This window comes from Thamnophis sirtalis, unplaced genomic scaffold (assembly GCF_051295495.1).
Source record: "Thamnophis sirtalis isolate CommonGarterSnake01/CBP01778 unplaced genomic scaffold, rThaSir2_p1.2 scaffold_2, whole genome shotgun sequence".
NCBI classification, from domain to species: domain Eukaryota; kingdom Metazoa; phylum Chordata; class Lepidosauria; order Squamata; family Natricidae; genus Thamnophis; species Thamnophis sirtalis.
In genome coordinates this window covers 100,929,612-100,948,798 of record NW_028261382.1, presented here as the reverse complement: position 1 = coordinate 100,948,798, position 19,187 = coordinate 100,929,612, and the positions used below count along the sequence as shown (strand labels likewise).

General features: G+C 63.8%; 2 protein-coding genes across 5 annotated transcripts in view; one reads left to right on the top strand and one right to left on the bottom strand.

Moving 5' to 3' along the window:
* The window catches only part of MROH1 (maestro heat like repeat family member 1), a 29,779-nt gene extending 15,020 nt beyond the window's left edge, over positions 1–14,759 (top strand). The window contains exons 21-42 of one of the 2 annotated variants that reach the window (XM_087706554.1): positions 47–193; positions 298–324; positions 2,606–2,728; positions 3,006–3,085; positions 3,316–3,451; positions 3,638–3,733; positions 3,833–3,937; positions 4,187–4,322; positions 4,607–4,719; positions 5,029–5,181; positions 5,627–5,781; positions 6,191–6,356; positions 7,055–7,251; positions 8,819–8,956; positions 9,472–9,586; positions 10,683–10,829; positions 11,113–11,301; positions 11,964–12,119; positions 12,202–12,336; positions 12,824–12,926; positions 13,024–13,089; positions 14,176–14,759. In XM_087706554.1, the coding sequence (XP_087562680.1) occupies positions 47–193; positions 298–324; positions 2,606–2,728; positions 3,006–3,085; positions 3,316–3,451; positions 3,638–3,733; positions 3,833–3,937; positions 4,187–4,322; positions 4,607–4,719; positions 5,029–5,181; positions 5,627–5,781; positions 6,191–6,356; positions 7,055–7,251; positions 8,819–8,956; positions 9,472–9,586; positions 10,683–10,829; positions 11,113–11,301; positions 11,964–12,119; positions 12,202–12,336; positions 12,824–12,926; positions 13,024–13,089; positions 14,176–14,261 (2,769 nt within the window). In that variant the 3' untranslated portion in view covers positions 14,262–14,759. The remainder of the gene's footprint in view (positions 1–46; positions 194–297; positions 325–2,605; positions 2,729–3,005; positions 3,086–3,315; positions 3,452–3,637; positions 3,734–3,832; positions 3,938–4,186; positions 4,323–4,606; positions 4,720–5,028; positions 5,182–5,626; positions 5,782–6,190; positions 6,357–7,054; positions 7,252–8,818; positions 8,957–9,471; positions 9,587–10,682; positions 10,830–11,112; positions 11,302–11,963; positions 12,120–12,201; positions 12,337–12,823; positions 12,927–13,023; positions 13,090–14,175) is intronic. The other variant, XM_087706555.1, reaches the window with a different exon arrangement.
* Positions 14,760–16,254: 1,495 nt separating this feature from the next.
* Positions 16,255–19,187, bottom strand: part of BOP1 (BOP1 ribosomal biogenesis factor) — a 53,230-nt gene continuing 50,297 nt past the window's right edge. For all 3 annotated transcript variants that reach the window (XM_087706557.1, XM_087706558.1, XM_087706559.1), the window contains exons 9-16: positions 19,053–19,133; positions 18,765–18,834; positions 18,266–18,398; positions 17,648–17,828; positions 17,277–17,565; positions 17,021–17,105; positions 16,596–16,703; positions 16,255–16,510 (exon numbers count right to left, since the gene is read on the bottom strand). In XM_087706557.1, the coding sequence (XP_087562683.1) occupies positions 16,357–16,510; positions 16,596–16,703; positions 17,021–17,105; positions 17,277–17,565; positions 17,648–17,828; positions 18,266–18,398; positions 18,765–18,834; positions 19,053–19,133 (1,101 nt within the window). In that variant the 3' untranslated portion in view covers positions 16,255–16,356. The remainder of the gene's footprint in view (positions 16,511–16,595; positions 16,704–17,020; positions 17,106–17,276; positions 17,566–17,647; positions 17,829–18,265; positions 18,399–18,764; positions 18,835–19,052; positions 19,134–19,187) is intronic.

Sequence of the window (19,187 nt, the reverse complement as noted above, 5' to 3'; positions counted from 1 at the left end):
GACGGGGGGGTGCCTTTGCCTCTGACCCCTCCTCTCCCCCGTGCAGGACCGCAGTGACCACGAGGCGGAGAAGGTGAAGAGCGCCCTCATCCTCTGCTACGGCTACGTGGCCAGGCAGGCGCCCCGGGAGCTGGTCTTGGCCCGCCTGGAGGCCGACATCCTGCGCAACGTCTTCTCCTACTTCAACACCAAGGTGAGGCCGCCCACCGCCTCCTCCTGCCCGCCGGACCCGCTGGCAGCCGCAGGGGCCTCTCGGGCCCCCAGAGTGGCTAATGCCCGTCTCCTTTGCTTTGCCAGGTTCTGGGGATAAAGGTAGAGACGAAGGTACAGCCCCCCCCCGCCTCTCTCTCTCTCTCTCCCCCCTCTGCCTCTTCTGCTTCTCTCAGAGCTGGGGGAGGAGGGGCAGAAGTGCCGCGGGGCAGGTGGGGGCTGCCCCGATGCCCCCTGGCTCACCGAGGGTCCCCTGGCAGAGCCCCCTGAGCCGGGGTGTGTGTGTGTGCAGGCCAGCCAACGTGGCCTCGGAGGGGGGGGGAAGGGCTCCCCAGGCAGAGAGGATGAGGGGCTGAAGAGGGAAGGGGGGGGCACCCTTCGCCAGGTGGGGGCTGCACCGGGAAACCTGGATGAATACCTGAAGAGCTCTGCTCTGCCCGAGAAGGAAAATGGGGAGGGGGGTGTCCCTGAGCTTGGCAGAAGGCTTGAGCAGGACAGAATAAGAGAGCTGGAGGGGACCTTGGAGGTCTTCTAGTCCAGCCCAAACTCACAAAGGAGCTCCCACACCATTTCAGAAAAGGACTGGGGGGGGGGGCTGCCTGAAAGAGCCTCCTCCCCCCTTGACCCTCAGCTTGGGAGCCCTGGTGCTTTCAGCTGGTTGGCCCAAGGGATTCTCTGGGGCTCCGAAGCTTCCCTGCCCTGACACTGCAGGGGGTGGGGTGGGGGGGCCTCAGGGCCTGTCCCTTCTTGCAAGGGGCTTACCAAGAGGGGAAGCCCACAGCGGTCCAAACAAACACCCCCTGCCCATAATGGAGCCCACATGGCTCTTGACTGCCGGGATGGGATCACCCTACCTGAGCCCCCCCCCCCCCCCCCGGAAGAGCCGAAGGGCAGGGCTGGCCCTTGGAGGGTTTCTTGGGAGGGGCTCTGCTCTTACTAACCCCTTCCTCCCAGTCTCTGCACTAACTCTGTGGGGAGGGGCTCTCTCCCCCTCCCCGGGGTTCTGGGCCCCAGGGAACTCTCTGGATTGGTGGGTCCGTCTTAGCCAGGGAGAGCTGGGGGGTGGTCTTCTGGCCTTTGACAGCCCCCCCTGGATGGATGGAGCACCTAGTGGTGGGCTGCCTTCTAGAAGAGCCGTTCTTGGGGTTCGCCCCCTTTTTGGGCCCTTTCTGGGCCCGACTTCCTGTGGTAGTTCTGTGAGGGAAGTGGGTTCGAGTCCCAGCACAGAGGAAGGGCCAGCGAGATCTGGCTGACTTCTTTTTTTCCCCCCATTTTTTTTTTTTTTTTTGATAAACAGACAAAATCATCCTCCAATTGTAAAAAGTGTCTCAATTGGTTACTAGGAGTTTTTGTGCATCTGTTCCACAGTCGTCACCTCTGATTCATATCAAATTATCTATTTTACATCACATATACTTATATATATATATTGTTATCATCATAGCTCTCATCCTCCAGGTGACTATCGTTGTCTTAAGGTCCCTTTATAACAAGCATTCCAGAACCAGATAGTGGGATTCCCTTATTACCGTATTTTCACCCATATAACCCGCGGGTTATATGCGGTTTTTACATGCACAGCGCCCCCCTGCGGGTTATATGCGTGGGCGGGGTATACGGAAGATATTTTACACGATCGGAGGCTTACCGGTACACAGGCTTGTTTCTCCGTTTCTTCCCCCACCCCGATCTCAGCTGTTTCCCTTCTCTCTTACTCGTCGCGGGTTATATGCGTGGGCGGGTTATATGCGTGGGCGGGTTATATGCGTGTGCGGGTTATATGCGTGGGCGGGGTATACGGAAGATATTTTACACGATCCGGAAAACCCGCGGGTTATATGCGTGGGCGGGTTATTTGCGTGGGCGGGTTATATGGGTGAAAATACGGTACCCCTTTTCAATCTCATCCAGCCACATTTATACCTCTAGAACACATTCCAAATAAAAAAATAATTATATTGAGTAACAAAAAGCTTTAAACCTCTTTTCTTAATCATTGTTTCCAATTTATATCCAATTTCCCCTTTATCCTGTCAATACAAATTATGACATTGTTATCGTTATCAGTCATTTATTTAGCAATAGTTTGACTAAGTTTAACTAACACTTTCCCCTTTTTTCACCATTTAAAATATTTACCAAATTTCCTCTTATCAAATCAATACATATAGATATATACATATATACATACACACACACACACACACACACACACACACATTGTTATCCGTTCCGTGAGGGAAGTGGGTTCGAGTCCCAGCACAGGGGAAGGGCCAGCGAGATCTCTGGCTGACTTCTGTGCTGGCGCATGGGAGCGGGGGAGTTTCCTGCTCGGTGCCTCTTGCAGCCCCTCAGGGCCTCCTCCTCCTTCCTCCTCCTCCTCCTCCGTCCCCAGGATGCCACCCTGAAGCTCTGCCTCATCCGCAGCGTCTCCCTCATCAGCCAGGCCGTCTGCCAGGGTGCCCAGTCGGGGGACTTCAGCTTCTCCCGCAAGGCCGAAGTGGTCGCCCAGATGCTGGTGAGGAGCAGCTGGCAGCAGGCCAGGAAGCAGCAGCACCTCCACCCCCATGCCCGGATGCCCAGCTCTGGGTCCGAGCGGGAGACCCCCCCCAACTGCGGGCCCAGCGGAGGTGCTGCTCCCCCCCCCCACAGTCTCCTTCCTCTCCCAGAGGGAAGGCCAAGCGAGGCTCAGGACAGCCCCGCTTTGCCCCTCCCTGCCAGGACGGAGGAGAGTCTTCCTTTGGGGTGGGTGGGGGGCTTCTGGGGGGGTCCTCACTCCTCCTCCTCCTTTGCAGGACTTCATCAAAGCCGAGCCCCCTGACGCACTGCGCACGGCCATCCGCCAAAGAGCCATGAACGCCTGCATGTACCTGGTGTATCCTTTCTCGGCTCCCCCCCAGAGCGGCTCCTGGGGAGGCCCAAGGGGGGAAGGTGTGGGGGGAGGAACCCCCCCAACAGCTTTCTCCACTCCATCTACCCAGGAGCCCCCCCCCCATGGCTGCCGTGCCCTGGGGCTCCTCACGGCCAACTGACTGAGGCTGTGCTTGGGGAGGGGGCTTCCCCCCCGCCCAGAGTCTCCTACTCCAGCCTTAACTTGCCGGGCAGCATCCTGGAGCCCCCCCTGAGCGAGGCCGAGAAGGTGGAGCTGGTGGACGGCTGCCTGCACAGCGTCTTCCCTCTTCCGCCACCGGATGCGCCCAAGGAAGGAGAGGCGGCCGAGGGGGAGGCCCGGCCCAGAGAGGTACCAGCCCAGAGCCTGGCTGGGGGCATCTGGCAGGCGGGCAGGGAATTGTCTGTGCCATCCCGACCCCACCCTCCCCTCTGGTGCCCATTCCGCCCCCCCCGCCCACTGTCCCAGAGCCCATCCCCACTTCCCTCTCCCCTGCCCCCCCCCCGAGACTGAAGGGCTCTGCTTGCCCCCTGGCAGCCCCTCTGGAGTGCCACCCTGGAGGCCCTCAAGGACCTGCTGAAGAGCCTCCTGCACCGGCACATGACTCCGCACGGCCTCCAGACCATGTTTGAGGTAGGGGACCCCCCCAGGGCGGCCGCCCTTCTTACGGGGAGGGGGATCCAGCTGGCCGGGGGGGGGGTCTGGGACTGCATCCGCCTGCTCTGTCCACAGCACCTGGGCCCCTGGATCAAGTCCACCAAGGAGCACGAGCGGGAGCGAGCCCTGGAAGTGAGCGCGGCCCTCCTGCTCTTCTACCGGGAGAAGCTGAACGTCAGCGTGAGTGTCTCCCCCCCCCCCCCCATGGGCTGCACCCCTTGGCTCACCCGCCCGGAGCCTCCGCCAGCTGTGCTTGGCCTGCGCATGCTTGGGAGGGGGACGTCACAGGCGCCTTCAGACCCCCCACAGGGGAGGCCCAGCTGTAGCTGCCTGGGATGGGCTCTGGCTGCCCCCCCCCCTTTGTGGCCGCTTGACCAAGGGGTCTGGGGGCTTTGGCCACGGGGTTCAAGTGCCCCTTTCCTTTCTCAGAAGGTGGTCCCCTTCTACAACCTGGGGGTGTTGATGGCTCTCTTCTCCCCCCGCTGCACGGACTCCCTGCCCAGCGTCCGCCAGCAGGCAGTGGATTGCGTCCATTCCCTGCTCTACGTGCAGCTGTGCTACGAAGGTAACCCTTGGGGGGGGGCTGGGGGGGCTGCTCCACGGACGCCCCCATCCTCGTCCGTTCCTCCAGTGGGGCTAAGAAGCTGCCTCTCTTGGAGGGGCTCAGAGCCCTTTCCTTCCAAGCAGTCCCACTCTGCGGACAGCAGGGGGCAGTGTTTCCTTGCTGTATTCCAGGGGTCAGCAGCTGCAAAGGGAGGGGGGCGTAGTGTCTGCTCCAGGGAAAGCTGCCCGGGCCGATCGGCCAGAGCGTGGCAAGGGGGCTGCGTGACCCAGTGGATCTCTTTCCAGGCTTTTCCCAGGATCACAAGGATGAATCTGTGGAGCAGCTGAAAGCCCTGAAGCCCGGCCTGAAGGATCCAGATGTGACCGTCCTCTTCCAGGCGTGCTGCAATATCGCCAGGGTGGGGCTTTGTGGCTTTGTGGAGGGGGGTGTCAGCCGCCTGGTTGCCTCTGGGCCTGGGGGGGGGGGCTGGAGGCTCCTTCTGTTCCACTGGGGGGGGGGGCTTTCCAGGCAAGGGGGGGCGATGGGTCTCTCCCCACTCGATCTGCCCTGGGCTGCCCCAGTGGCTGCCGGTCCTCGAGGGAGGCAGAGGCTGAAGGGGGAGTGGGGTGCCCCAAAGAGGCTTTTCAAGCTGGGCCTTTGGGACTTTTGCCCCCTGGTGGCGAGGAGAACCCCTAGCGGCCTCCTTTCTCTCTGCTGCCCCCTGCAGGTCATAGGCAAGCACTTGCCCCCGGAGCAGCTGCTGAGCCTGCTGCTCTCCATGCTGGAAGGCCTGGCGGACCCCGACCGGAACTGCTCCCGGGCCGCTGCGGTCATGATCAACTCCATCCTGAAGGAGCGAGGGGTGGTCCTGCTGGAGAAGGTGGGGCCCCCGGGGCACACCGGCTCTGGCGGCTCCTCCAGCACTGCAGTCCCTCCTGCCCGGGACCCCTGCCCACTCAACCCTCTGCAGGCCTGGAAGCCCCCTGAAGGAAAGGGGCCCCGGGGGAGCCCTGGGAGGGGCCACGCTCCCGGGGGTCCTTTTGGGCTCTTTGCTCCTGCTCAGGGCAGACCCCGGAGGGCTCTGGGGAAGCAGGCAGAGGGCCGGGGGGTCCCTTTGGGGCGGGCAGGGAGGGCCCTCCTTGTGTCGGCCGTCCCTCTCTTCATTGCAGCCCAAGAGGCTCAGGGGTTGCCGGAAGGGAGGGAGGGAGTCCATTGGCAGAGATGGGGAGGGAGGGATCCTGGGGGGCAACTGGCCATGATGTGACTCGAAGGGGCTTCTCCCCCTTCTGGGGTCTCTCAGCCTGGCCCTCCACCTCCCCTTGCAGGTGCCGAAGCTCCTGGACACCATCCACCTCAAGTTGCAGGAGGTTCCAGAGGAGTCGGTCCAGAAGGCCACCCAGCAGACGGTCCGCATCCTGGCCAGCCAGCACAAGGCCGCGGTGGTGTCCAGCCTCCTTAGCCACAGCCTCCCCCTGGACAGGTGAGGGGGCCGGGAGCCCCTGCGCCTCGGAGCCCCTTTGGGGACTTCTGGGGTGTCTGGGGCCTTTTCTGCCCCGGGGGGGGGCGCTCAGGGGGCAGGAGGGGGCCCTTCCCACCCCCCACCCCTTGAGGCCTCCCTGGGAAGGGTCTTTGGCTGCTCCTCTTGACCCCCTCCCTCCCCCAAAGGCCCTCTGGGTTCCGCGGACTCAGCTGCGGCAGAGGGCCACGGGGGGCTTGGCAATCCATCTCCCCTCCACCCCCTTTGGGGGCCCCTGGGGTGGTGAGGGGCCTTGCCTGGGGGGGGGGTCTGCCCCAGAGCAGCTGCCCTCCTTGGTAGCGTTTCCTTGGCAAAGGAGGAGGGAGGCAGGCAGGCTGGCCAGGGCTGAAGGGGCTTCCCTGCCCCCCTGTAGCTGCAGCTGCACCATGTGGCGGGCGCTGGCCTCGGAGCCCCCCCTGACCGCCCAGGTGCTGGAGCTGCTGCTGGAGAAAGTCAACCGGGACGTCCCGTACAAAGAGAACAAGTCCTTCCTGCGGGGGAGCCGCTCGGAGCGCGTGGCCACTTTCCATCCCCTCTCGGTGAGTCTCCAGGCAGCCCCCTTCAGCCCCCCCCCTCCGCTCCCTTTCCCCCCCTCCCAGGTGCACGGGGGGGGGAGCCTTCGGCTGAACCTGTGACGGGGCAGGTGGCTGCCTTGGCCCCCACAGGGGCTCCTGAAGCCGGAGGGCCCCTGTGCTGCTGATGGAGGAGGGATGCTGGGGGTGTATCTGGCGAGGGGGCATCAGTGGGGTTCACCTCCCTGTTGACGCCTGGCACAGCGCTCTGGGAGCCTGGCACCCTCACCTGCCCTGTGCCCAGGGAGGCTCCCTTGTCCGTGTGGCCCCTCCTTCCGGACGCAGCGCGTATCTCTCAGCCTGCCCGCTGGGGCACCTTTGGGGCTGCCCTCCTCCTGCTGCCCTCTGCCCTGCGCTGGGTGGGCAGGGGGGTCTCTGGACCTCTGGGGGGGGGGGGCTGCTTGAGAGCCCTGGCCGGGTGCTGAAGACCCCTTTGGGCCCTTGGCTGCCTGCACTTCTCTTGCCATGCTGTGGGGGGGGGGAGTCCCTGTGCCCGTGGGGGGCCTGGGGGAGAGGAAGGAGCTGCGCCTCCTGGGGCTGCTGGGGGGGGGGGAGATGCTTGAGTCCCAGCTGACCTGGAGCCCCCGCGAGGAGGTGCGTGAGGAGGGAGGGGGGCCTCCTGCTGGGGGACAGAAATGGATCCGGCTGCCCTCCCCCCCCTCCAGGCCACGTGTGCGCTGCATGAGATCATGTCTGTCCGGGAGTCTGGAGCGGCCGTGGGGGGGCTCTACGCGGAGCTCTTCGTCTGCCTCCTGCTCCGGGTCAGCTGCTCGGTGGGGGTCCAGCTGCCCAGGCACCTGCAGTCCAAGGAGCGGAAGAGCCTCGGCCGGGGACAGAGCCTGCGCGCCCTCGACCCTTGCAGGTAACGGACGGGGCCTCCCCCTCCTCCCTCCCCCCCCCTCCACCAGGTGGGACTGATTGGGCTCCTGAGCAAACGGCTCAGCAAACGGCTGAAGCGCCACGGCCCATCGCTCCCGAGGAATGAAGGCGGGCCTGACCTCCGCCGGGGGATTAGCGCTCCTCTCCCCCAAATCAGGAAACATTAAATGGGGCTTCCTGTTGCAGACGGCCGTGTGGTTTGCATCTGCATTCCTCCAGGGGGGCCGGGATGCCCTCCCTCCCCAGGTTGGGCTGGATTACGGCAGCAGCAGCCGCTCCCGCCCCCCCCCCCGGGCTGGGCTGCCTGCCGGGGCTTCCCTGGGTGTCTCGCGGGGGGGGGGGAGGCTGGGCCAGTGGCAGAGGAGAGGAGGGGGTGGGGGAGGGAAGCAACGTATGTGGGGAGGGGGGCACGTGGGCTCTCCAATCGGAGCACCTGGGGACCTGGGTGGCTGAATGCCCTGGGAGGCACCTGCAGTCCAGCCGTGCGGCCCTTCCTTTGGGGCACCTGGAGGCTTGGGAGCTCAGTCAGGTGGGCCAGCAGGGCGGGGGGGTCGTGCTGGGGCCCTGCTCCGAGGGGCCGTGCTGCCAGGGGCGTAAGGTGGCCCCGGAGCACTTGGGGAGGCCCCTTTGCAGCCCCCCCCCTTTCGGGTCTTGAGCTGCTTGCGGTGTTGTGCAACTCCTGCCCCCCCAGAGGAGCTTTTGCTTGAAGGGCAAATGGGACTCTGTGGTTCTTCTTGAAGGCTTTGGTTCCTCTGAGGAACGGAGGAAGCTTTGGGGAGGAGAAGCGAAAGGCCTTAAAGAAAAACCAGAAAGTCCGATTCGCCTTTGAAGCAAAACCACCTTTGGGCTAATGAGCGTCACCTGCACGGAGGAGAACCTTCCTAGGCAACACCTGGGTTTGCATCTGGAAGGGGGGGTGGGCAGAAGCTGAGAGGACAGGATGCCCAAGATCTCAACCTCTCTGGATGTCTGCACAGCCCCCCTGGGGTCCTTCTTCTCTCGGTGGGGAGGGGCTTCTGTCTCCTGCCCCGAAGGACTGCATTGGCAGGATTCTCAGCCAGGCAAGAGGTTGGGTGGGGGGCTTTTGAGGGGCTGCTGAGGCTGCTGGAGCTCCCTCCCCCAGCAGGATGCCCCGGCTGAGGAGTGGGATTTCCTGCTTTAGGGTCTCCCTGGATCTCCCCATCGAATAGTTTGGCCCTCGTGGGTCCCAAATATCCCCCTTCCCCCCTGATGAAACAGCAGAGTAAAAATAATAAGAGTGTGTGGCAGGCAAGAGCCTAGAAGGAAAAGGACTGCAGTGAGGCCGTCGGGAGACTTTCCCAGGTGGACCCCCACTCACTTTGCCAGGGAATCATCACGTCCCCCCCCCCCAGCAGATATGAGTGGAGCGGCTGCTCCGGAGCTCTTGGCCTTCAGGAGGACGTCCTGGGGGGCTCCCGGGAGCAGGTGGGCAGCGTCACCCGCCTGGGCTAAGCTCCGGCTGTCCTGCGGCCTCTGGGCTCCTGGGCAGTGGGCTTCAGCACCCTCCTCTTCCTCCTCCTCCTGCCCAGCTCTGCCATCGAGACCCTCAAGGCCATGCTGAGCCAGGGGGGCAGCGAGTCAGTGAGCCAGGCTGTGACGGAGGACGGAGGCTGGGAGCTGCTGCGTCATCCGGACAAGCACTACGACGGAGTGGCCTTCCTGGCCAGGTGAGCGGGCGACAGGCCGGATCGGGCCCTTTGCTGGGATTGTCCCGCCTGCGGCTGGGTCCTTTGCTGCAGCCCCCTGGGAGGGAGGGATCTCCACACCCCCATGAGGGTCAATAGGGGAGGATAGACTGGTAGCTGTTCTGGATGGGGGACCTCAGAGTGTGTGGCTGGCTTGAAGCCGTTTCATCCCCCAACTAGGTAGCTTTATCAGTGTGTTGATGACATTACCTAGTTGGGTAATGAGACGTCTACAGAAAAACAGCCCAGAGAGCCCCAAAGATCCCTCATTCTCCCTCCCCTCTGGAAACATCACCCCCCCTTCTAGCACTGACGATGCTCCCTCTTTGGGTAATGAAATGCCTGCAGAGGTGGGGAGGGGGCTCCTTGCAGAGAAGGTTTGGGCAGGGAGGAGGAAGGGCCCCGCTGAGGGTCGGGCGGAGGGAGAAAGGGGTGGAGAGAGGCCTGCAGGGAGGGTGCCAGGCTCACCCGGAGGACTTCTGGGCCTCTTTTGCCAGGGCCATGGCGAGGCACGCGGGGCCCAAACTCCCTCTGATCGTGAAGCTGCTCTCTCCCATGCTGAACAGCATCTACGACAGCCAACGGCTGACCACCACCGCCTTCTTGGCAGAGGTGAGTGCCACGTTCTGAGCTCCCTCCTGGGCAGTGCCGCCTTTCCCTCTTGGAGGCTCACAAGTGCAGACCCAGGGGCCCCAGAGGACGGAGAGGAGGGGAGCGAAGGTCTCGTGCAGCGGATGGGGATCCCCCGACTCCTCTAGCGGGGCCTGGCTGCCTCCGGCCCTCGGCACCTACTGCCCAGATGCCCATGGGTTGAGCACGTGAGGGGCCCGCCTGGTTCTGATCCCTTCAGCCTGTCTCATTGCTCTGAGCCTGTCTCCCTGCACTGCCCACCATGGGGATTTATTACCTTTGTTTTATGCATTTGCTAAATTTACTTGCTGCCTACCTCACTGTGGGGAACACAGCTTCCCCCCCCTCTCCGTGCTTTTAATTTTCCTGGGGATTCGGCTGCTGCCTGGGCACCCAGTGGATGAGGCCACCCGCTCTCCCCTCGCCCCTCACGTACCACCCCGAGGAATGGAGGGGGCCAGGCTGCTTCCTCTGCTCCCGCGCAGGGCACCGTAACCCCCTCCCTGGGACAACTTGTCTGCCCTGGCTGGGGGGCGCCCAAATGGTCCCCATTACAGGGCAGCTGCTCCTGCGGGGGTTGGCACTGGGGGGGGGGGCTGCGCCAGGAAGCTGCCTCTTAGTGTCTCAGCTGATAAAGCAGCCGGGATTAAGAGGCTTGGCAGGGAAGCCCACAGTCGGATGGGAGGGAGGGGGGAGCTCTTGGCCATGAAGCAGGCAGAGCGTTTGAATCCTGCTCTGAGGAGCGAGAGCCTGCACACGCGAGTGAGAAGCTGCACCTCGCCTCCAGAAGCCCCACTGCTGGGCCCAAGGCAAGGCTCAGTGCTGCTGGGAGGGGGGATTGGGGCCAAGAGGAAGGACTTCCTCGTGGAGGAGGCATTTCCATCCCTTGCAAATGGAGGAGGACTTTCTCCTCCTGGGGGCCGTTGGCCGTTGGGTAGAGGAAGAGTCCTTGGGCAACTGAACCAAGCGTTGGGCCCAGCTAACCACGCAGGAGTTCTGCCCTTCGGTGGGCTGATCGCGTGGAAGGAGGCTGCAGCCGTTCTGGCGGACCACAGAAGACGTCCTGGGCCTCTTTCAGCTCCTCAGCAGCAACGTGGTGAACGACCTGGTCCTCCTGGAGACCCTGATGGAGAGCATGACAGCCCGGCTGAGAGACTCCTCCATGGTGGTGCGGATGATGGCCCTTCGCGGGTTGGGCAATGTGGCTTCGGGCTCCCCGGAGAAGGTGAGGCCTCCTGGGTTTGGGTCAGTTGAGCTCTGCCACCGTCTCCATCCCTGCGGGCAGCTGCCTCTGCTGCTCATGCGAGGTGGGATCCCTGGCAGGGAAATGGCAGCCGGAGCCTCTCTGACTCCCCAAGGATCTAGCTGTCCATCAGCCGATCAGGCCCCCTGTGGTCTCCCCAGGGTCAGAGGTTAGTCTCCCACGCAGGACATGCAGAGCACCTGTCTCCCCTTGCTCTGCCCAGGCCCTGACATGCTCTGAGGCTGCGTTTCCCCTCCTCCTGCAGACGAGGAAGTACGGGGCCCAGCTGCTGTCTTCCATGATCAGCAGCTTGGATGACAAGGACGACCCCCAGAACCTGGTGGCCTTAGAAGCCATGACCAGCCTCTCCAAGATCCTGGCTTTCACTGAAGAGAGCGACGTCCACTCCGTGCTGCTCCACGTCACCATCCGAATACGGCCCTTCTTTGACAGCGTAAGGAGTGCAAAGTGGCAGGGGGGAGGGGGAGCCTTGGGGGGGGGAAATGTGTTAGGTAGCCCTGATGCCTTCAAGTGGGTCCCTTTCGCCCAGGGATCTCCAAACGTGGCCACTTTAAGACTCGTGGAAAAGCCCTGGAATTGCGCATCTGCTGGCTGGGGAATTCTGGGAGTTGAAGTCCCCAAGTCTTAAAAGTGGCCACGTTTGGAGTTGTTCCCTAGTCCAGCATGGCTGGGGGCAAAGCAGGAGACCCTCAGGCATTTCAGGCAGATGCTTGTCCAGCCTCTCCTTAAAAGCCTCCAGTGTTGGAGGCAACTTCTATTCCACGGGTTAATTGCTCTCAGCGCTAGGAAGTTTCTCCTCAATTCCCGGCTGCTTCTGTCCTTGATTGCTTTCCATCCATTGCTCCTTGCGCTGCCTTCGGATGCTGTGGAGGATAAATTGGCCCCCTCCTCTTAGGGGCAGCCCCTCAAATGCTAGCAGGCTGCTATCGTGTCCCCCCTGGCCCTTCTTTTCTCTAGACCGGCCAAACCCAAATCCTGCAACCTCCCTCCGTATGTTTCAGCCTAGAGGGGGCTGCAGTCTGGGGAGGAGAAGGGGGTCGTGGTGGGGAAAGGGGAGGACACCCCCCCGCACACACAGGACTGCTTCCCTTGCAGGAGGAGCCCAACCTCCGCAAGGCCTCCATCTTCCTCTTTGGGAACCTGGCCAAGTTCAGCTCTGGGAGTGGCGAAGACGCCTTCCTGGAGCAGATCCTCTACGGCCTGGTGACTCTGCTGCTCCATCTCCAGGACCCAAGGCCGGAGGTCGTCAAGGTGGGTGCCTCAGCTGGGAGGGACTCCGCGCCCTTTTCCTCTGCGGGGAGGGTCCCTCAGCCCCTCCTCTCCTTCCTCGCAGGCCTGCAAGTTTGCCCTGCGCTTGTGTGGGCCCATCGTGAGCTGCCCGGGGCTTTGCGAGATGTTCCAGAAGCACCTGCACGAGGAGTGGAGCCTCCACTACGGCGAGTTCATGAACGACGTCTGCAAACACCTGGTGAGCTCCCCGGTTCTCCCCGCAGGTGAAGGCCTTCCAAAGCACTCCGGCTCCCAGTCTCTGCGCCAGGGAAGGTGCCGGAGCAGCTGCTACACAGCCAGACCCAAAGGGGAGTCCAGATTAGGAACCCAGGCAAACCTTTCTTGGGGGTTGAGGGAGGGTCCCCTACTGCTTGGCTGGAAGGGGGAACGTTCCCCGAGTGGAGTGTCCTGATCTGTGGCCGAGCTCCTGGGCTGAAGTGGCCCTCGGGCTCTCTTGGCCCACCTGCAGTTTTCAGGGTCCGCATCTGGAGGCCGGCCTGGGGGTGTTGACAGGCCCCTTGGCCTCGCTGGCTCAGTAGCTCTGGTCAAGGGCCGCCCGGCGCTACGTTGTCCCAAAGGGGGCCCTTTGGAGGAGGCAGCAAAGGAACGGAGGTGGCCCCTGGATTGGTCTCCCTGGCCGGAGAGCTCCCCCTTGGTGCCAGCTGCCTCCCCTCCCTCCTTTTCAGATGCAGAACTTCCCGGAAATGCTGGGCCGCTTGGTCAGCATCAACCTCTTCTACTTCAAGAGCAACTGGGCCGACGTCCGAGCTGCTGCCCCCATGTTTGTAGGTGAGGTGGCCGGAGTGGAGCTCCCTCCCTGGGCTCTCTTGGATGGGGGTCCCTGTGCTCCGGGGGCTGACGGGTCCTTCTCTCCCTGGCCCCCAAGGCTTCCTTATCCTCCACGTGGACCGAGAGCAGAACCAGCAGCTGGACCTGGACGAACTGATGGCTGGTGAGTGACTGAGGGAGCAGTTCCGGTGGGGTAGGGGGCTGCCGGACCCCAGGTGTGGCCATTGATACCAGGCAGGAACCCTTGGGGGTCCCGGGAAAGGCCCCTGTCCAAATGGGGACCTTTTCCTGGCCTGCATCCTCAGAGGTCCCTTCTGTGAGGAGAGGGCGGCCGCGGAGCACCAAGGGGGGGACGGGACGTGCCAGCCCAGCATCACCTCGCAAGGGGTGCCGTCCTGGGTGACCCCTTGTCCTTGGCGAGCCCCAGCCATGGGCTGTGGGGCAGAGGGTGGGGCCGGGCCCCTGTGTGCCTCCTGGCTCCCCCCCCCCAGGGTTGCCCCTCCGAGACCAGCCAGAAAATCCAGTTAGGTAATAAACTTTCCTGGACTTTGCTCCTGTTTTCCCTTGTCAGCAGTGACCTCATCGCTCGGAGGAAGGCTTGGAAAATATCTGAGCTTTCCAGCGGAGCTTAAAAACCACTAAAAAAGGGAAAAGTATCTTTCCGTTGGCTGAGGGAGCCGTCCCGGAGAGAGGCCCGTCTGTGTGCAGGGATGGGGGGATGCCGGGGGGGGGGGGAGCGGCAAGGACTCCGGATGGGGTCGCCACAGCTTCCCGTCTTGAATGCGAGCGCTCAGCCTGCCAGCCCCCCCCTTCCCCCCTCCCAGCTCCTGCAGCTGGACGGGCTGATGGACGGGAAGCAGCTCCGTGCATAAATCAGACCGTCTCGCTCGCTCGCTGGCTGGCTGCTGTGGCGGGACGAGAGTCTCGGATTTGCAGTGTAAACATGCTACTGGAAAAATATTATTCTATCTCTGCTGCTTGGGAGGGACTGCTGGCCCCTCGCCCGCTCTGCAGCTGGGCCCGGGCCAGGCGCAGGCAGAGCAGCAGCCCCGGACAGCCGGCCCAGCCCTCCCCGGCTGCTGCTGCTGCTGCCGCGTGGGCCGAGGCGGTCCGTGGCCCCCGAGAGCGCTCGGCTTCCACCCACGGCTGCTCAGATGGGGTGTTGGGGGGGGGGTCAGGGGAGGGTTTCAGGGGAGGCCTAGGGGGCAAGTGGGCTACCGCTTGACAGACGGCCTCTCCTTTTGTCCAGCGCTGACTCTGCTGCTGAAGGACCCCGTTTCGACAGTGCGGGCGAAGGCGGTGGAGACGCTGGGCCGCCTGGGCAGTGCCGTTTGAGGCCGGCCGGCCATGGGGGCCACCAGCAGAGGAAAGGAGGCCCCCATCACCACCACAGCTCCACGTTGCCCTCCCACCTCCCGAGGGACAAGTTGCACGTCTTCCAGATACACGGCCTCCGCCCACCGGAGCCCCCCCTGCCCCCCACCCCTTAAAGAGAAGACCTGAAGTCTGTGCACCTTTTTGTGTTTCCATGGTGTTTTTTGAATTTCTGCAGGGATCAAACCCCCCCCCCTACCCCCCCATGGGTAGGCTGGACCCAACACAGAGGGGCAGAAGGGGACTTTGGTGTTGCACAGGAGCAGCCTGGCCCTACCCGGCCCACCAACCCTCCCTGCCCCACACAGGAGCAGCTGCCCCCTGATTCCACCGCACCTCCACCATCCCCAGCAAGGGGGGGGGAGCACCCCACTGCACCTCCAAAGCTTATGCACCTTCCTCTCAGCCGGAGTTTGTATATAGACTCAGAGGACTTATTTTTAATAAACAATTTGCTTCTCAAAACCACGAGGGTCTTTCTTAGCTCCTGGGCTGTGAGAGGAGACCCCCCCCCCTGCCGCTCCATCCCCCGTGGCTTCTGGAGGCCGGCCTTTGGGGACGGGTCTGCCAAGCCCCCCCTGTTGATTGACCAGCCAGCCGCTCCTGGGCAGGAAAGCTCTCCCTTGCCCACAGAGGCTGACAAGACCCCCCACCACCACCCAGGGAGACTCCCTCCATCTCCCCCAGTGGGACTCTTGTAGGGAGCCTCTGGTCAGGCCCAGCCACAGGAGGGAGCTCTGTTGCAGGGGCACACACACCGCAACTACCCCAGGGCTTGCTGCTGTTGGAATCGGAGCCCAGCAGGGCTGCAGCTGAGGGGGGCATGGAGAGGTTCCTTCTACGGAGGAGGAGAGAGTAGCCTTTCCAAGAGGAGGCAGATACGCTCACAGAGCCCCCCCCCCCTCTGCTTCCTTCCCTCTTTGGAAGTTGGACAGCTCCATCCGGCCTCTTTCAGCCCAATTCCTCCTTAACGTTCCTGGAGGACTCTGGGGCTCATACAGAGCAGTGGCAGCTGTTGGGAAACTAAGGCCTCACGCAGGGCCCCTCCGGCCACTTGCTGCTCCCCCTCCTCTCCCCCCCCCAGTTCCCCAGATTCAGAGGTCCTTGCTTCTGTTGGGCCACCCCCTCCGTCTCCCCACTTGACACCCCCGCCCCTTTGGCCAGTTTTGCATTCAGGGCCCCTGTGCCCACGTCCCCTGGTCAACCCCAGAGGACCACAAAGACACAGCCCTGCCCTTAGGACGTCCCCTTTGGGGGTGGGCCTCTCTCCTGCCCTGGCTCCTGGGCCGTAACCTCAACGTTCACCCCCCACGCCAGGGGTTTGGCCCAATGAGCAGCCACCACGGAAGAGGGACGTTTCTCGCCATCCAGGCCCCAAAAGCCAGGAAGGAAATGCACCCGCTGTGCAGGAGGAGCTGAGCACCCAAGGGCTTCCAACGGGAGGGCCAAGCTGGACCCATGGAAGGCAGCCAGGAGGAGGGGGCTCCTCATGGGACAGGCGTAGCTGCCCTCAGGGTCCCAGAGAGTCGGCTTCCCTCTGGCCATGGAAGTCAGGGCCAGGTCTGGGGGAGGGGGCTTTTCTGTACAGCACCCCCCCCCTTTTCGATTGCCAGGGGGGTGGGGTGGGGGTGCGCATGAAGTGCTGATTGAGCAGGAAACCTGACTTGCTGGGCTGGGGGGCATTTTTAGCAGAGGCAGAGCTTGCAGAAGGGGAGGAAACAGCCGAGGGCCAGGACCTTTGGGGAGGGCTCAGGATCAGAGGCAGCTCAGCAACTCCCTGGTTCTGGTTCTGGTCAAATCAGGCACTTTTATTATTTCCCAAGGGGGCGTCGGGAGGACGCAGAAGAGCCCCCAGTGGCCCCTCTGAGTATTCAGCCCTCTAGGAGCCCCCCCCTGCTTCCCCCCCTTCCAGCCAGAGGCCTGCAAGGTCCGAGGTTGGCCCAGGGCCTCCTCCTCCTCCTCCTCCTCCAAAGCTCCGGCCTCCCAGGGAAAGGAGCCCACAGAGGGCCCGGCAACCCCGGCTTCCACTCTCCTGCCAAGTCTGTTGGGAGCTGGGCTACGTGAAGAGCCGGACGGTGGCGTCTGCGCCCGCAGAGAAAAGCCACGGCTGCGAGGGGTGGAAGAGGACATCCAGGACGCCCAGGTCGTGAGCTGCTGCATGGCCCCTCAGCACCTTCACCGGCACGAGGAGCGGGTTCTGAAGCAGGTCGCTGGAGGCAGAGGGGGAAAGTGGTCAGCGGTGCCAGTTCTGCCCCCTGGCGCCACGTGCCCCACCTCCCCACTGCAGGCACTCACTTGTAGACCATGCCGTGACAGACAATGACGCTCCCGTCGTCCGAGCCGGAGGCGAAAAGCGGGTAGGACGGGTGGAAAGCCACGGACCTCAGGGCTGCCTTGTGGTGCCTGCCGGAGAAGGGAAAGCGTGACCCAGCAGCCCCCCCACAATGCCCTTCCCTGCGAGGAGGAGGCGGCTGGGTCTGCCCCAAGAGGGAAGGGCTGGCTTGGAGCCTCGGGTGGAGCTGCTGAAGGCACAAGGCCGGAGGACCTGCTCTGCCCTGGGGATGCCGGCGTCCCAGCTGCACAGACCTAGCCGCCCAGGCTCAGCCGTGAGTGAGCAGCATGTCCCCGGGGAGGAAGCCCACCCCCATGGCCCTCAGGGAGGGGCTGGAGGAGGGGGAGTTTGGCCAGAAAGTGGGCGGGGGGGAAGGGCTGCTGCCTACCTGAGCACCCGGTAAGGCTTGGTGGAGAGGTCCAGGTCGAACCAGACCAGCCGACTGTCGTAGCTGCCACAGATCAAGTTGTCGCCTGAGGAGAGGAAGGGCCGTTGGGGCACAGGCTGAGAGGCTGCCACCCTCTGTGCCAAGGCAGGGATGGGAGGGCTCCCCCTCTCTCAGGCAGGCTGAGGGGGCCGCTGTGCCCACGGGAGGGGCAGGCCCAAGCCCCCTCCCTGCTGTGGCCCCCGGGACCCTCGCTCACCTCCGGGGTGGACAGCCATGCTGGAGACCCACTTGCAGTTGGTCAGCAGCTTCTTGGTCAGCTCCTGCTTGAGCAGGTGGTAGATGCGGACGAAGCGCTGGGTGGCCACGAAGAAGAAGGGCCGCAGCGGGTGGAAGAGGATGCGCTGCACCTGGCCCTTGCTCCGGCGGAAGGGCGCCTGGCTCCAGCGCTTGCTGGCCTGGTGGATCAGCACCTGCAGGTGGCTGTTGTCCGAGACCACCGTGGCAAAGTAGTCCCCCTTCCTGTGCCAGGTGACCTGCTTCAAGGGCTGAGGGAGGAGAGCGGTTTGGGGGATGGGCACAGGAGGAGGAGGGGGGGGGGCTTTCCCTAACCCTAACCCCAGGCCGTACCTTCCCGAACCTCAGCCTGAGCCGCACGCCCAGGCGCTGCTCCTCCTCGGTGGCCTCCTCCCACGTGACGGGCTGCAGGCGGGCCTCCTCAGGGGCCACGTAGCCTTCCAGGAGTTGGTCGGTGGCCCCACAGAGCAGCTTGTCCCCGAGGCCGGGGTTCACCAGCAGCACCGCCTGCTCCCTGGAAGGGACGGGGTGGGGGGAGAGGAAGGTGTCAGGGGCAGCCCCACAGCCCAGATTCACCTCCTCCCAGGTACAAAACCTTTTGCAGAAAGGGAAGCAAAAGCCACACTCGCCCCCTGAGAGACGCCCACCTTTCTCCACCTGGGGGGGGGGAGAAGCCCCCCCAAACAAGGCCATTCCTCTGGGCCAAGTGGGGCACCCAGAGATGTTTCTCTGCTGGACCTGAGTGGCAAAGAGGGCCAAGCACTTCCTGGGTGGCAGGAGACCATCCCCCACTTGGGGAGCATTTTGTTCTCCTCCTTTCTCCCTGGCCTCACCCACCCAGGACCCTCCCCCACTTCATTCTTGCCCATCCGGGCGCCCCCCCCTTCCACCTGCCCCACGGCTGCTGCCCAGAGGCTGGGCCCTCCTGGGGCAGCTGGAAGCCCCACTCACACAGCCACGGCCACCAGGCAGACGGAGGGGTTGGGGTTCCACGCAAGGCTCTTCACCGCCGCTCCCACCGGGAGAGTTTTCAGGCACCTGGCCGTGCAGACCTCCCAGAGCTTCACGCAGCCGTCGTCTGAACCTGGGCAGGAGAGCCGTTCCTCAGAGAAGGCCGGCCTCCCAAATGGCCCTGCGCCCTCCGCCCTGAGAGTGGGGCTCCCGGCAAGGGTCCCGGGGCCTGGCTGGAAGGCGGAGCCTCTCCCCCCCCTGCATGAGGAGCAGCTCCAAAGACCAAGCCTGCAGCAGGGTGGGGGGCCGGGGGGGGGCCTTGGAGCTGCAGCTCCGACTGGAAAGGGCAAGGAGGCCAAGCGGCGGGAACCCCCCTCCCCCGGCCTCCCAGGCGTCCCGCTGCCCTCTCCCTGCCTCGGAGGGCCCCCCTCGTGGCCAGGAAGAACCCCGCCGCAGGTGCTCAGGGCGGGGGAAGCAGGGGCTGCGCAGGGCCACTTACCTGATGCCAGCCACTGGCCGGCAGGAGAGAGGCTGATGCAGCGCACAAGGCTGGTGTGCCCACGATACACCTAGAGGGAGGGACAGGCAGGCCACTCAAGCAACCACAGGAAGCGCAAAAGGGCATCATGCAGCCCCCCCCCCCCCAAAAAAAACAACCCAGCCACAAGACTTTCCCGTTTCCAACGTCTCCTCCAGCCTTCCAAAGTTTCCCTCCCAGGAAGAAAAGCGGCCCAGCCCAGAGCCACAAGTCCTGCCCCCCCACCTCCCACCCCCACCCCAGCCTCACCAGGGCCTGGACGGTTGGGAAGGGCTTGAGGTCCTGGGGCTTGGGCAGCTTGGGGATGAGGTCCTCGGGATCCACGCTGACCTGGAAGGGAAGCCGCCCACCCTCAGTTCCAGATGGGAGCAGCGGCCCAGGGAG